At 47.1% G+C, this 15,552-nt stretch overlaps 1 protein-coding gene across 1 annotated transcript in view; it reads right to left on the bottom strand.

The window, feature by feature from the left end:
• The window catches only part of LOC110499821 (exocyst complex component 4), a 224,903-nt gene that overhangs the window by 170,675 nt on the left and 38,676 nt on the right, over positions 1–15,552 (bottom strand). Inside the window, exon 7 of the mRNA XM_090213619.1 lies at positions 10,793–10,967. Within this exon, the coding sequence (XP_090069745.1) occupies positions 10,793–10,967 (175 nt within the window). The remainder of the gene's footprint in view (positions 1–10,792; positions 10,968–15,552) is intronic.

The following is a 15,552-nucleotide window of genomic DNA, read 5'->3' as shown; positions in this document are numbered from 1 at the left end:
AGTCTGGGGAACTGTCCAAACAGGACGGCTAAAGACAGTACAGTCTGGGGAACTGTCTAAATAGGACGGCTAAAGACAGTACAGTCTGGGGAACTGTCTAAATAGGACGGCTAAAGACAGTACAGTCTGGGGAACTGTCCAAACAGGACGGCTAAAGACAGTACAGTCTGGGGAACTGTCCAAACAGGACGGCTAAAGACAGTACAGTCTGGGGGACTGTCTAAATAGGACGGCTAAAGACAGTACAGTCTGGGGAACTGTCTAAATAGGATGGCTAAAGACAGTACAGTCTGGGGAACTGTCCAAACAGGACGGCTAAAGACAGTACAGTCTGGGGAACTGTCCAAACAGGACGGCTAAAGACAGTACAGTCTGGGGAACTGTCCAAACAGGACGGCTAAAGACAGTACAGTCTGGGGAACTGTCCAAACAGGACGGCTAAAGACAGCACAGTCTGGGGAACTGTCTAAATAGGACGGCTAAAGACAGCACAGTCTGGGGGACTGTCTAAATAGGACGGCTAAAGACAGTACAGTCTGGGGGACTGTCTAAATAGGACGGCTAAAGACAGTACAGTCTGGGGGACTGTCTAAATAGGACGGCTAAAGACAGTACAGTCTGGGGGACTGTCTAAATAGGACGGCTAAAGACAGTACAGTCTGGGGGACTGTCTAAACAGGACGGCTAAAGACAGTACAGTCTGGGGGACTGTCTAAATAGGACGGCTAAAGACAGTACAGTATGGGGGACTGTCTAAATAGGACGGCTAAAGACAGTACAGTCTGGGGAACTGTCTAAACAGGACGGCTAAAGACAGTACAGTCTGGGGGACTGTCTAAATAGGACGGCTAAAGACAGTACAGTATGGGGGACTGTCTAAATAGGACGGCTAAAGACAGTACAGTCTGGGGGACTGTCTAAATAGGACGGCTAAAGACAGTACAGTCTGGGGGACTGTCTAAACAGGACGGCTAAAGACAGTACAGTCTGGGGGACTGTCTAAATAGGACGGCTAAAGACAGTACAGTATGGGGGACTGTCTAAATAGGACGGCTAAAGACAGTACAGTCTGGGGAACTGTCCACACAGGACGGCTAAAGACAGTACAGTCTGGGGAACTGTCCAAACAGGACGGCTAAAGACAGTACAGTCTGGGGAACTGTCCAAACAGGACGGCTAAAGACAGTACAGTCTGGGGAACTGTCCAAACAGGACGGCTAAAGACAGTACAGTCTGGGGAACTGTCCAAACAGGACGGCTAAAGACAGTACAGTCTGGGGAACTGTCCAAACAGGACGGCTAAAGACAGTACAGTCTGGGGAACTGTCCAAACAGGACGGCTAAAGACAGTACAGTCTGGGGAACTGTCCAAACAGGACGGCTAAAGACAGTACAGTCTGGGGAACTGTCTAAATAGGACGGCTAAAGACAGTACAGTCTGGGGAACTGTCCAAACAGGACGGCTAAAGACAGTACAGTCTGGGGAACTGTCCAAACAGGACGGCTAAAGACAGTACAGTCTGGGGAACTGTCCAAACAGGACGGCTAAAGACAGTACAGTCTGGGGAACTGTCCAAACAGGACGGCTAAAGACAGTACAGTCTGGGGAACTGTCCAAACAGGACGGCTAAAGACAGTACAGTCTGGGGAACTGTCCAAACAGGACGGCTAAAGACAGTACAGTCTGGGGAACTGTCCAAACAGGACGGCTAAAGACAGTACAGTCTGGGGAACTGTCCAAACAGGACGGCTAAAGACAGTACAGTCTGGGGAACTGTCCAAACAGGACGGCTAAAGACAGTACAGTCTGGGGAACTGTCTAAATAGGACGGCTAAAGACAGTACAGTCTGGGGGACTGTCTAAATAGGACGGCTAAAGACAGTACAGTCTGGGGAACTGTCTAAATAGGACGGCTAAAGACAGTACAGTCTGGGGAACTGTCCAAACAGGACGGCTAAAGACAGCACAGTCTGGGGAACTGTCCAAACAGGACGGCTAAAGACAGTACAGTCTGGGGAACTGTCCAAACAGGACGGCTAAAGACAGTACAGTCTGGGGAACTGTCTAAATAGGACGGCTAAAGACAGTACAGTCTGGGGAACTGTCCAAACAGGACGGCTAAAGACAGTACAGTCTGGGGAACTGTCCAAACAGGACGGCTAAAGACAGTACAGTCTGGGGAACTGTCCAAACAGGACGGCTAAAGACAGTACAGTCTGGGGAACTGTCTAAATAGGACGGCTAAAGACAGCACAGTCTGGGGAACTGTCCAAACAGGACGGCTAAAGACAGTACAGTCTGGGGAACTGTCCAAACAGGACGGCTAAAGACAGTACAGTCTGGGGAACTGTCTAAATAGGACGGCTAAAGACAGTACAGTCTGGGGAACTGTCCAAACAGGACGGCTAAAGACAGTACAGTCTGGGGAACTGTCCAAACAGGACGGCTAAAGACAGTACAGTCTGGGGAACTGTCCAAACAGGACGGCTAAAGACAGTACAGTCTGGGGGACTGTCTAAACAGGACGGCTAAAGACAGTACAGTATGGGGAACTGTCCAAATAGGACGGCTAAAGACAGTACAGTCTGGGGAACTGTCCAAACAGGACGGCTAAAGACAGTACAGTCTGGGGGACTGTCTAAATAGGACGGCTAAAGACAGTACAGTCTGGGGAACTGTCCAAACAGGACGGCTAAAGACAGTACAGTCTGGGGGACTGTCCAAACAGGACGGCTAAAGACAGTACAGTCTGGGCAACTGTCCAAACAGGACGGCTAAAGACAGCACAGTATGGGGAACTGTCTAAATAGGACGGCTAAAGACAGTACAGTCTGGGGAGAACATACAGCACATTCGGAAAGTATTCAGACGCCTTGACTTTTTCCACATTTTGTTACGTTATAGTCTTATTCTAAAATGGATTCAATTGGTGGTTCCAAACGTATACTTATGAATGATGGAGGCCATTGTGTTCTTGGGGATCAAGTTGTAGAAATATCTCAAGGACGATCAATGGAAACAGGATAAACCTGAGCTCAATTTCGAGTCTCATAGCAAAAAGTCTGAATACTTATGTAAATAGTGTATGTTTTTTTGTAAACATTTCTAAAAACCTGTTTTCACTTTGTCATTGTGGGGTATTGTGTGTAGCTTGATGGAGCTTTTTTTTTTAGAGAGATGATGACTAAATAATAAAGTCATCAAATAAAAATGAAGTAATATACACAACTGAAATATTTAATTATTTCATAATAATTTTCTAGTTCTTCTTTTGATGTCTACCCAATGTGGACCTGACAGACACAATGGAATATTTTCAATGTTTTAGATATTGAACGTTCACTATTTTGGGCTTTGGAATTTCCATTAAAATGCTCTAAAATCAAAGTAATGTCATTATTTTATAATGCATTTAATGTTTAAAAAAATAATAATAATCGAACCAACCTCAAAAAGCACTAATCATTCAGCACTACAGCACAGACGTGAACAAGAGACAACTGCAACAAGATGGCCGCCACTAATTTACACCTAGACAAGACCCAACAGCATCAACACACACCTGAGCCACTAGCTAATATATATATAGATGCTAGTGCACAACTGCTAGTCTTCAGAACACACCTGAACTAACAAGAGACAACTGCCAACAACATCTCACCACACACACCTGAGCATAGATACTAGCTAGTAGAGATGTTTCATGATAGTGGGTACGTTTCACACCTGCAGACACAAGTGCACACACTCAAGTCGACATAGGCGCGCACACACACACACCAGGCCGCTGCAGGGTGGAATAGGGGAACTATAGAACCCCACTGTCAGAGTAGAGGCAGGGCAAAGAGTAGCCTGCCATACAGCCTCCCTCGGGAATCTGCACTGCTGCCCGACTATCAGGCATTAACATGTGCTGCTAGACTATCAGGCATTAACATGTGCTGCCAGACTATCAGGCATTAACATGTGCTGCTAGACTAACATGTGCTGCTAGACTAGCATGTGCTGCTAGACTAACATGTGTTGCTGTCATACTGAGTTTGTCTCTTGAAGAGAGCAGGAAAGACGAGGGAGAGGGATAGAGAGAGGGATAGAGGAAGGGAGAGTGAAAGAGAATGAGAGGAATGGTGATTGAGGGAGAGAAAGAGAGAGGGATGGAAAGAAAATGGGATAAGAAGGATTGAGAGAGGGAGGGGGATAGAAGGAGAGACTCACAAAGATACAATCGGGCAGAAAATAATAACACGAGTGACTGAATAAGAAAACCTCATTTCACATAATGAGTATTCTAATCAAGAGATGACATTATCGCACATCGCGGCGGCGGGGGAGCGAGGAGCCCCTGGCAACCTGGGGTTGGCAGAGCAGAGGCAGCGGTAGCAGCTCTAGTGCCCGCGCCGCTGGAGAGCCAACGGCTTAATGCCTTCCATTAACACAAAGGCACAGCACAGCCGCGCAATACCTACACTCCCTCCTCTCTCTTTCTCCAACTCTCTTTAACTCTCTATCCCTGACACAATCTCTTTCATTTGCCTTTATTTGAGTATTTTATTTAGGACGACCAACTGTACACTAATAGTTGTACTAGTTCCCACCCTGACAGACACCTAGTTTAGTTTGCTGATGACACTGCCTTGATCAGACTGTTGCATGATGATGAGGAACCCCATGGCCCGGTCCTAAATGACTTCGTAGAGTGCTGTGATGAATCACACTTGGTCCTCAATAACAACAAAACCAAAGAGATGTGCATAGACTTCAGGAAGAGAACACCACCTACGTCTGTAACAGGTCAGAACATAGAGAAATACACATATCTGGCTGTCCTCTTGGACAATAATTATCTATAAAAAGAGTCAACGGAGACTGTACTTTCTCAACAAGATGGGATCTTTTAATGTTGACTGGACTATACTCACTCTGTTTTGCAGATCTTTCATTGAGAGTATTTCAACTTTTTGTATTGTTTGTTGGTTTAGAAAGACCACTGTCAACGAGAGAAATATGCTGAGAAGGATTATCGCCATGTCAAGCAAAGTACTAGGAGAAACAGACAGGTCTGGACGAGATCTTTAATGTCAGGGCCATCGTCAAGGCTCACTAAATATTTTCAAGCCACCCCATGTACCCAGACATTGAACTACTCCCCCCTCTGGGTGCAGGTATAGGGTACACCCCCCAGCAGGAATAACAGAACTAGACAATAATTTGTGCCAGGTGTGATATCCCTCCTAAACAGCCCGGGCGAAATGATCCTATCGACCCAGTAAGGCCAGCAGGCTAGTCTCTTTTTATTGGTATGTAACTGTTATGAATGTTGTATTGTCAATTTGTTGTCTACTGTATTTAAACGACAATTTAAACGTGTACATGATACTTTAACAACATGTCCCCATGGGGACAATAAGGTCAGTAAAGTGGAGTTGCCGTGGAGAGGGTAGGTGATTGAGCCAATTGGAAGCTAGGGGGTGATTAGGTAGCCAATGTACAGTATGAAGGGTCAGATTTGGATTGAAACTATTTGAATAAATTCCATCCAACCATCTGACTGGCTCTGAGAGTATACAACGCCAACCCTACAGTTCCCACACCTCTATCTGTCCATCTCTTCATATTCTCCTCCAAACAGAGCTGAAACACCGGTGAATAAACTGGCAGGCAATCAGTTGGCCCAGACAAATCATGACTCTGTTGATCCAGTACCTATCCAATCACAGCTTAGTGTAAGGACCAATTTTGAGCCAATCAAGGGGCCTGGGTCTTAGATAATCAATGTTCAATAAGACAGAGCATTTGTCCTCAGTTCCACTAAAGTAGGCTTTGGACAAAATGTGATTCAAGTCTAGCTGCGTCTTCGAGCCCTAAGGCCTGCCTGCCTGCCCGCCCGTCCGCAGTTAGCTCAGGGCGGCCTTAGCAACAGTTGGCATTGCGGAGTCACTGCTTTTCATTCTGAGTGGTTTTGAGGGGTGAAAAAGCGAGAGAATGAGTGAGAGAGAAAACGCAAGAGAAAAGAAAATATGATGGAAAAAATGTGCTCAAGGTCACCGTCTGACTCCTGGTCTGATGGAGTGATGATAAGCCCATATACTCAATCCCAGTGTGCACCTCTCTCTCCCTTTACTCTCCTCTCTTTCAGTCACCCCCCTCCACCGGTCTGTGCCCATCTCTCTCTAGCTCCCTCCCTCCCTCTCCTTCCCTCCCTTCCGCTCGCTCCCCCGCCCCCTCGCTTGCTCTCCCTCTCGCTCCCTCCGTCTCTCTCCTCTCAAAAGAAAAGGGAGAGAACGCTAGCCCTCAGAGACTTGGAACGAGACGAAAACAAGGAAGAGAAAAGATGTGAGGGAGAAAATAAGAGCGAGATAAGAAAAGAGCAGAGTGTAAAATAGAAAAGAGGAAAGGAGCAAACTGCTGTCAACTCTTCACTGTGTCCCTCAGGAGGTCTACCTCACATGATGCTAACTAGGACTCACTGTTCTGACATCAACTACAATGACAAATCCATGTAGCCTCACCTTTAGTGACCTCAATATTTCACATCTTTACTAATGCAGATTGACTATTTACTGTACACTTCCATTGTAGAAATCAATCTGGTTCTTCATATGCGGCCCGGGGGGGTGCGACTGTGAAAGCATGTCGTATCCATAGCAGGAGAGATGTAGGCTAATTCCTTGAGAGAATGCTGTTACCTCTGTGTGTGTTGTGCATCCAGCTAGGAATCCTGGCAGTGTTTCACCCAACACTCGTTTGTGCAGCCAGTCAATGTTGTCTTTCTTTTCAAAGAAGAGATTATTCTTGTGGAACGAGTGCTGAGAACATGAAAGCACGTCAGTTGAAATGCAGTTCCTCAGCTATCTATACACAAACCTGTGCACGGACCTCGCCGCACGGGCAAAAGAAAAAACACATTGAAACAAACACACACACATTCAAATTCACACACGATGCTGACTAGGAGAGTAATGTTGCCACAAGATGGAGGGAATGTTGGAGCAAAACTAACGAAACAGTTCATGAAAATGTAGCTTAATCCAGTATAAACCAATGTATAGAATTTATTCAACCAGAGACAAAATTCACAAATTCTACAGCACAATGGCAGAGTCATGTCTTAAGTGTAAAACTAACAATGACTCAGTAATCCATGCCTTCTGAGAACGCTGTGAAGTCCAAAAGTTATGGGCGGAGCTACAAAGTTGTCTGTCAGAAGTGTTACAATGTAAACATACTGTTAATCTGTCTGTCTGCATATTTCAAGACCTGGCATGTGGGGTGCAGTCAGACACCCAATGGCCTGGACCATTCTCTTCTCATTACTCTTCTGGAAAAAACTTAGAGTAAAAACCTGGAAATCCATCTCCATCATTAACACAATGGAAACATGATTTATTATTGAAATAATGAAATAGCCTGGGCAACCGAGAAAAATGAATGGGTGTAATTTACGACAATAATGCAGGCACTAGGGATGGGGGTGTGGCCAGGCACTAGGGATGGGGGTGTGGCCAGGCACTAGGGATGGGGGTGTTGCCAGGCACTAGGGATGGGGGTGTGACCAGGCACTAGGGATGGGGGTGTGGCCAGGCACTAGGGATGGGGGTGTTGCCAGGCACTAGGGATGGGGGTGTGACCAGGCACTAGGGATGGGGGTGTGACCAGGCACTAGGGATGCGGGTGTGACCAGGCACTAGGGATGGGGGTGTGACCAGGCACTAGGGATGGGGGTGTGACCAGGCACTAGGAATGGGGGTGTGACCAGGCACTAGGGATGGAGGTGTGACCAGGCACTAGGGATGGGGGTGTGACCAGGCACTAGGGATGGGGGTGTGACCAGGCACTAGGGTTGGAGGTGTGACCAGGCACTAGGGATGGGGGTGTGACCAGGCTCTAGGGATGGGGGTGTGACCAGGCACTAGGGATGGGGGTGTGACCAGGCACTAGGGATGGGGGTGTGACCAGGCTCTAGGGATGGGGGTGTGACCAGGCTCTAGGGATGGGGGTGTGACCAGGCACTAGGGATGGGGGTGTGACCAGGCTCTAGGGATGGGGGTGTGACCAGGCTCTAGGGATGGGGGTGTGACCAGGCTCTAGGGATGGGGGTGTGACCAGGCTCTAGGGATGGGGGTGTGACCAGGCTCTAGGGATGGGGGTGTGACCAGGCTCTAGGGATGGGGGTGTGACCAGGCTCTAGGGATGGGGGTGTGACCAGGCTCTAGGGATGGGGGTGTGACCAGGCTCTAGGGATGGGGGTGTGACCAGGCTCTAGGGATGGAGGTGTGGCCAGGCACTAGGGATGGGGGTGTGACCAGGCTCTAGGGATGGGGGTGTGACCAGGCACTAGGGATGGAGGTGTGACCAGGCACTAGGGATGGGGGTGTGACCAGGCACTAGGGATGGGGGTGTGACCAGGCTCTAGGGATGGGGGTGTGACCAGGCACTAGGGATGGGGGTGTGACCAGGCACTAGGGATGGGGGTGTGACCAGGCACTAGGGATGGGGGTGTGACCAGGCACTAGGGATGGGGGTGTGACCAGGCTCTAGGGATGGAGGTGTGACCAGGCACTAGGGATGGGGGTGTGACCAGGCACTAGGGATGGAGGTGTGACCAGGCTCTAGGGATGGGGGTGTGACCAGGCTCTAGGGATGGATGTGGGAGCAGATGAGATGTAGTAGTTTTGGGTCTCTAAGTTCTTGTTCGCATGTGTATGTTTGTATCTGCTGTACAAAAAAACTAATGTAAAAAAAGATAAACATGGGGCCTCCCGGGTTCTAGGACACTGGTCTATCGCCACCAGAGACTCTGGGTTCGCGCCGGAGGCTCTGTCGCAGCCGGCCGCGACCGGAAGGTTCATGGGGCGACGCACAATTGGCCTAGCGTCGTCCGGGTTAGGCAGAGTTTGGCCGGCATATCCTTGTCTCATCGCGCACTAGCAACTCCTGTGGCGGGCCGGGCGCAGTGCATGCTAACCAGGTCGCCAGGTGCACTGTGTTTCCTCCAACACATTAGTGCAGCTGGTTTGATGCGCGCTGTGTTAAAGAAGCAGTGCGGCTTGGTTGGGTTGTGTTTCGGAGGACGCATGGCTTTTGACCTTCGTCTCTCCCGAGCCCGTACGGGAGTTGTAGCGATGAGACAAGATAGTAACTACTAACAATTGGATACCACGAAATTGGGGAGAAAAGGGTGTACATTTATTTATTTATTTATTTTTTACAAAAAAAACGTATTATTTAAAAAAATGTATTATGCTGACTACAAAAGGCAAGACTCACTGACATTCTGTCTGCTTTCACAGTCCTACATACAGCCCTGGGCTGTATATAAAGAAACCAAATTGATTTTTACAATGAACGTGTAGTCAATCCACATTAGTAAAGCTTGTGGTCACTAACGGGAAGGCTATATGGGTTCGTGTCATTGGAAGCCTAATCCATACAGACCAAGCTACATGACAGCAGACTGGTTTGGAGAGAAAAGTCAGAGACCATCTATCTAGAAAACCAGTCCGAGAACCATGATGTGGATCCTCACTCCTCCATCTGTAGTTTGACTGTAGACTCTTTAATGCTCAGAGCTCAAGCTGGAGCCCAGCCATCACTCACATGTGTGACAGGATAATACCCTGGAGCTACACCTCACAATGACTCCCTCCACAGGGGATAGCTAGCTTCACGTTACTGGACCGCTTCCCCAGCGTAACTGGCTGTTCCCGAGCCAACGTCCCCTCTGGCTGCTCCGTTTCATCATCAGACCTGTGTTCCGTTCTCATCCTTCCCCTCGTTTCCACACTTCACTACACTCTGAAATGTGTCCACCTACACACAGGCTTACGTCTTAGAACCCGACGGAAGAAATTAAGCGCTACGGATTTCATCATCGTGTCAGATTAGGAATCGAAAAAAATATAAATTATACAGTGGGGTTGATGTTAGTTGTGACACACACAGGAACAGGCACTTCCTCTGATTGCCTGGTTTAATTGCAGTCCTTTAATTGGTGCGTGTCGGCTGCACTGTGTTTGCTCTCTGCTCCCGTCTGATTGGCTGAGATGATGAGCAGCTGTTTGGAAGTGACCTATGACAGATCCCTGAGGAACGCCCCATATAAGGCAGGCACCCCCAGCACTCACTGACTAGACTAGGGGAGAGAGTTTTTGTGTGTGCTTGTTTGAATATGTGTGTTTTTCAATGTGTTTTTTTTATACACGTGTGTGTACTCTCAGCACTCGTTCCACAAGAATAATCTCTTCTTTGAAAAGAAAGACAACATTGACTGGCTGCACAAACGAGTGTTGGGTGAAACACTGCCAGGATTCCTAGCTGGATGCACAACACACACAGAGGTAACAGCATTCAAGGAATTAGCCTACATTCCTCCTGCTATGGATACGACATGCTTTCACAGTCACACCCCCCCGGGCCGCATATGAAGAACCAGATTGATTTCTACAATGAACGTGTACAGTAAATAGCCAATCTGCATTAGTAAAGATTTTCGTCACTAAAGGTAAAGCTATATCTGTTTTTGTCATTGTTGTTGATGTCTGAACAGTGAGTCTTGTCTCTCCTAGTTAACATCATGTGTGATCATTCCTGCTCATGGAAGCCTAATCTATGCTTTCACAGTCTAAAGGTTTAACCACATGTGTGCAAATCGTCTGCTGCAATATCATCCGTGAATCTTTATGGATACACAGAACGGCAGTTGGATCTTTGTAGATATTTTTTATTTGTGTGTGGTGCAGGGATTCGGGACTGTGATGGACTCAAAAGTTGACATTTTAAACTTGAACTGACCTGGAGCACGGTCTGGATCTTAGCAGAGACGTCGGCTAGCTCATAGAGCTTGATGCCCTCCTGGGCTCCGTTGGGGGACACCACGATCTGCTGCAGGTGGGCCAGCACCACACTGTGGGCCGCAGCCACCGCGTTGAACTTGTCAAACAGCAGCTCCAGCAGTTCCAGCAGCAGCCTGCAGAGGGCAGCAGAGATAGAGGCTGTGGTGAGGACGGCTGGTGGGACAACAGGTGAAGAAGCTGCGATACACAGCCCAAACATTGGCCCTGCTAGAATATTCAAAATGCCTCCTTCCTTCCTTCTGAAATGACTTCAAGGAAGAGAGGAAAGGAATGACACAGTTGAAGAGTATTAGAACAGGGCCCTAAGATGCAGCAGGTACTAAGGCCCAGTTTGAATTCCTTTCAAATGCATCCTTTCTTCCTTCCTAGGGTTTTACCTCAGTGTTAGAGTGATTACATTAAGGAAGGGAGAATGGTTGATATTTGAACAGCAATTCAAACTGTTCTTATCAATTCATCCCAGGTCAGTTGTATTGTGAGGCTCACACAGGTTTAGAGTTAGAACAGAGGCAAAGACAACTGATCCTGGACCAGTGATGGTGGACTATCAGGAGGTCTCTCCAAGGCAGCACCACTCCTGTCAGCCTCCAGGTCTAAAAGCTCCTCTCTAATCTCATTGACTCTCATTCAATAACTGACTACTAACAGACAAGCTAATGCACAGCAGTCAAAACCATTCTGACCTCAGCTCAATGCTAAAGCTAAATAATGAATTTATTTTTCTGATTGGAACCTGCTCGTTAGTAGAGTACTTCAGCTCTTCAGCCTCCACCAGTCCACACAAGGACCAATCTTTCAATGTAAAGAGGGACCATTCAATAAGTGTTCTTTTAATTGTGGTTGATAAGTGCATATATCTGTTGGAACAGGAGTGGAGCACTTCGTTGTAGTAAGGTACTACATATCAGAGGAGAAGTATTTAACAATGTAAGCATTCTCTCTAAGCATACTGTATTCTGACCTGAAATATACAACACTAGAGCCTATAGAGGACAAGTGACCAAACAGGTACTGAAGTCAAGCCGTCAGCCCACCGAGCCAGGCATTAGATTTCAGTTTAGAGTCTTCTCAGGCCAGATTAGGCTTTGTACATGTGGCGTTAACCAACCTGCCTCAGCAACAATTAGAATTCATTAGCTTAATAAACATTCAGAAATCTAGTTGAATCGGCAGGCAAAAGGAGTCTCATCCAGGTAGTTTGGGCTGAGCGGTTGAAAAGAACAGTCTAGGTACTGGCAGAGTGCTTCCCCAGTCACACAGAGGCAGCTGGCTCTGACTACAATTAGCAGCATCTGTCAAAGTCTCTGGTTCCACTAGGACTCACACACATCTGGTGCTCTTCTGTTTTCAGGGATGTGGGGACACTTCTGACTTTATTTACTGAGGAAGGTGGGGCTGAACTCCGTGCCGGATCTGAACGGTACACATACACCAGAGGAGGTACTGTGTGGAATGAAGAGTGAGTGAATGACAGAGAGTACCTTTTTAAACTTTAGACGAATGTTACATGAAAACATTTGGGTGGGGGAAAATGAAGGAGAGAGATGGATGGAGGGTGTTTGGTTGGTAGTCCATCACTAGACTGGTAGACAGAGAGGGTGTATGTTATGAATGGTTAAGGACATACAATGTTATGAATGGTTAGGGACAGAGACAGAGAGGGTGTATGCTATGAATGGTTAGGGACAGAGACAGAGAGGGTGTATGTTATGAATGGTTAGGGACAGAGACAGAGAGGGTGTATGTTATGAATGGTTAAGGACATACAATGTTATGAATGGTTAGGGACAGAGACAGAGAGGGTGTATGTTATGAATGGTTAAGGACATACAATGTTATGAATGGTTAGGGACAGAGACAGAGAGGGTGTATGTTATGAATGGTTAGGGACAGAGACAGAGAGGGTGTATGTTATGAATGGTTAGGGACAGAGACAGAGTGGTGTATGTTATGAATGGTTAGGGACAGAGACAGAGAGGGTGTATGTTATGAATGGTTAAGGACATACAATGTTATGAATGGTTAGGGACAGAGACAGAGAGGGTGTATGTTATGAATGGTTAGGGACAGAGACAGAGAGGGTGTATGTTATGAATGGTTAGGGACAGAGACAGAGTGGTGTATGTTATGAATGGTTAGGGACAGAGACAGAGAGGGTGTATGTTATGAATGGTTAGGGACAGAGACAGGGAGGATGTATGTTATGAATGGTTAGGGACAGAGACAGAGAGGGTGTATGTTATGAATGGTTAGGGACAGAGACAGAGCGGTGTATGTTATGAATGGTTAGGGACAGAGACAGAGCGGTGTATGTTATGAATGGTTAGGGACAGACAATGTTATGAACGGAGACAGACAGACATGAATGGTTAGGGACTGGAGGATGTATGTTATGAATGGTTAGGTACAGGCAGGATGTATGTTATGAATGGTTAGGGACAGGCAGGATGTATGTTATGAATGGTTAGGGACAGGCAGGATGGATGTTATGAATGGTTAGGGACAGAGACAGAGCGGTGTATGTTATGAATGGTTAGGGACAGAGACAGAGAGGGTGTATGTTATGAATGGTTAGGGACAGAGACAGAGAGGGTGTATGTTATGAATGGTTAGGGACAGAGACAGAGAGGGTGTATGTTATGAATGGTTAGGGACAGAGACAGAGCGGTGTATGTTATGAATGGTTAGGGACAGAGACAGAGCGGTGTATGTTATGAATGGTTAGGGACAGAGACAGGGAGGATGTATGTTATGAATGGTTAGGGACAGAGACAGGGAGGATGTATGTTATGAATGGTTAGGGTCAGGCAGGATGTATGTTATGAATGGTTAGGGACAGACAGACAGGCAGGATGTATGTTATGAATGGTTAGGGTCAGGCAGGATGTATGTTATGAATGGTTAGGGACAGAGACAGGGAGGATGTATGTTATGAATGGTTAGGGTCAGGCAGGATGTATGTTATGAATGGTTAGGGACAGGCAGACAGGGAGGATGTATGTTATGAATGGTTAGGGACAGGCAGGATGTATGTTATGAATGGTTAGGGACAGAGAGGATGTATGTTATGAATGGTTAGGGACAGGCAGGATGGATGTTATGAATGGTTAGGGACAGGCAGGATGTATGTTATGAATGGTTAGGGACAGGCAGGATGTATGTTATGAATGGTTAGGGACAGAGACAGGGAGGATGTATGTTATGAATGGTTAGGGACAGAGACAGGGAGGATGTATGTTATGAATGGTTAGGGACAGGCAGGATGGATGTTATGAATGGTTAGGGTCAGGCAGGATGTATGTAATGAATGGTTAGGGACAGAGACAGGGAGGATGTATGTTATGAATGGTTAGGGACAGGCAGGATGTATGTTATGAATGGTTAGGGACAGGCAGGATGTATGTTATGAATGGTTAGGGACAGGCAGACAGACAGGCAGGATGTATGTTATGAATGGTTAGGGACAGGCAGACAGACAGGCAGGATGTATGTTATGAATGGTTAGGGACAGAGACAGGGAGGATGTATGTTATGAATGGTTAGGGACAGGCAGGATGGATGTTATGAATGGTTAGGGACAGAGACAGGGAGGATGTATGTTATGAATGGTTAGGGACAGGCAGGATGTATGTTATGAATGGTTAGGGACAGGCAGACAGACAGGCAGGATGTATGTTATGAATGGTTAGGGACAGGCAGACAGACAGGCAGGATGTATGTTATGAATGGTTAGGGACAGGCAGACAGACAGGCAGGATGTATGTTATGAATGGTTAGGGACAGAGACAGGGAGGATGTATGTTATGAATGGTTAGGGACAGGCAGGATGGATGTTATGAATGGTTAGGGACAGAGACAGGGAGGATGTATGTTATGAATGGTTAGGGACAGAGACAGGGAGGATGTATGTTATGAATGGTTAGGGACAGAGACAGGGAGGATGTATGTTATGAATGGTTAGGGACAGGCAGACAGGGAGGATGTATGTTATGAATGGTTAGGGACAGGCAGGATGGATGTTATGAATGGTTAGGTACAGGGACAGGCAGGATGTATGTTATGAATGGTTAGGAACAGGCAGGATGTATGGTATGAATGGTTAGGGACAGGCAGACAGGGAGGATGTATGTTATGAATGGTTAGGGACAGGCAGACAGGGAGGATGTATGTTATGAATGGTTAGGGACAGGCAGACAGGGAGGATGTATGTTATGAATGGTTAGAGACAGGAACAAATCACAATGAGACATACCTCAGTGAGCATGATACAATGGGATCTCTCTTCCACACACACACACACTTGCTCACACACACACACACAGCCCCCCCACCAGGTTCTGACCTTTCACCTGTTCTCTTCCCTCATCCCTCATTCGATGTGATGAATCTCTGGTTTTCCAGAGCAGAGAAGGAGAGAGAGAGAGCCCCATTCCCCTCGTTATCTCACACAGCAGGCCATTCTAATAGATCTCCTCATTTCCCAGAAGGATGGAAGACACGGCCAGGTGATGGACGACAGAAAGAGGGGCTCCGGAGCGAGGAGGGATCACGCACTGCGGTCAAGCGCTCATTCAGGGTGTGTGTGTGTATGTGTTTAAGTGTGAATTAGTCTGTGTGTTAATACATATGTGTGTGTTGAGTGAAAGAGAGTGTGTGTGTGTGTGTGTGTTTAGCATGCCGTGTCAGGTGGGCTAGGTG

This window comes from Oncorhynchus mykiss, chromosome 21 (genome assembly GCF_057628025.1).
Source record: "Oncorhynchus mykiss isolate SJ-2025 chromosome 21, ASM5762802v1, whole genome shotgun sequence".
Classification (NCBI taxonomy): domain Eukaryota; kingdom Metazoa; phylum Chordata; class Actinopteri; order Salmoniformes; family Salmonidae; genus Oncorhynchus; species Oncorhynchus mykiss.
Note: the sequence above shows the minus strand (reverse complement) of the source record. Positions and strands in the feature narration are given on the sequence as shown.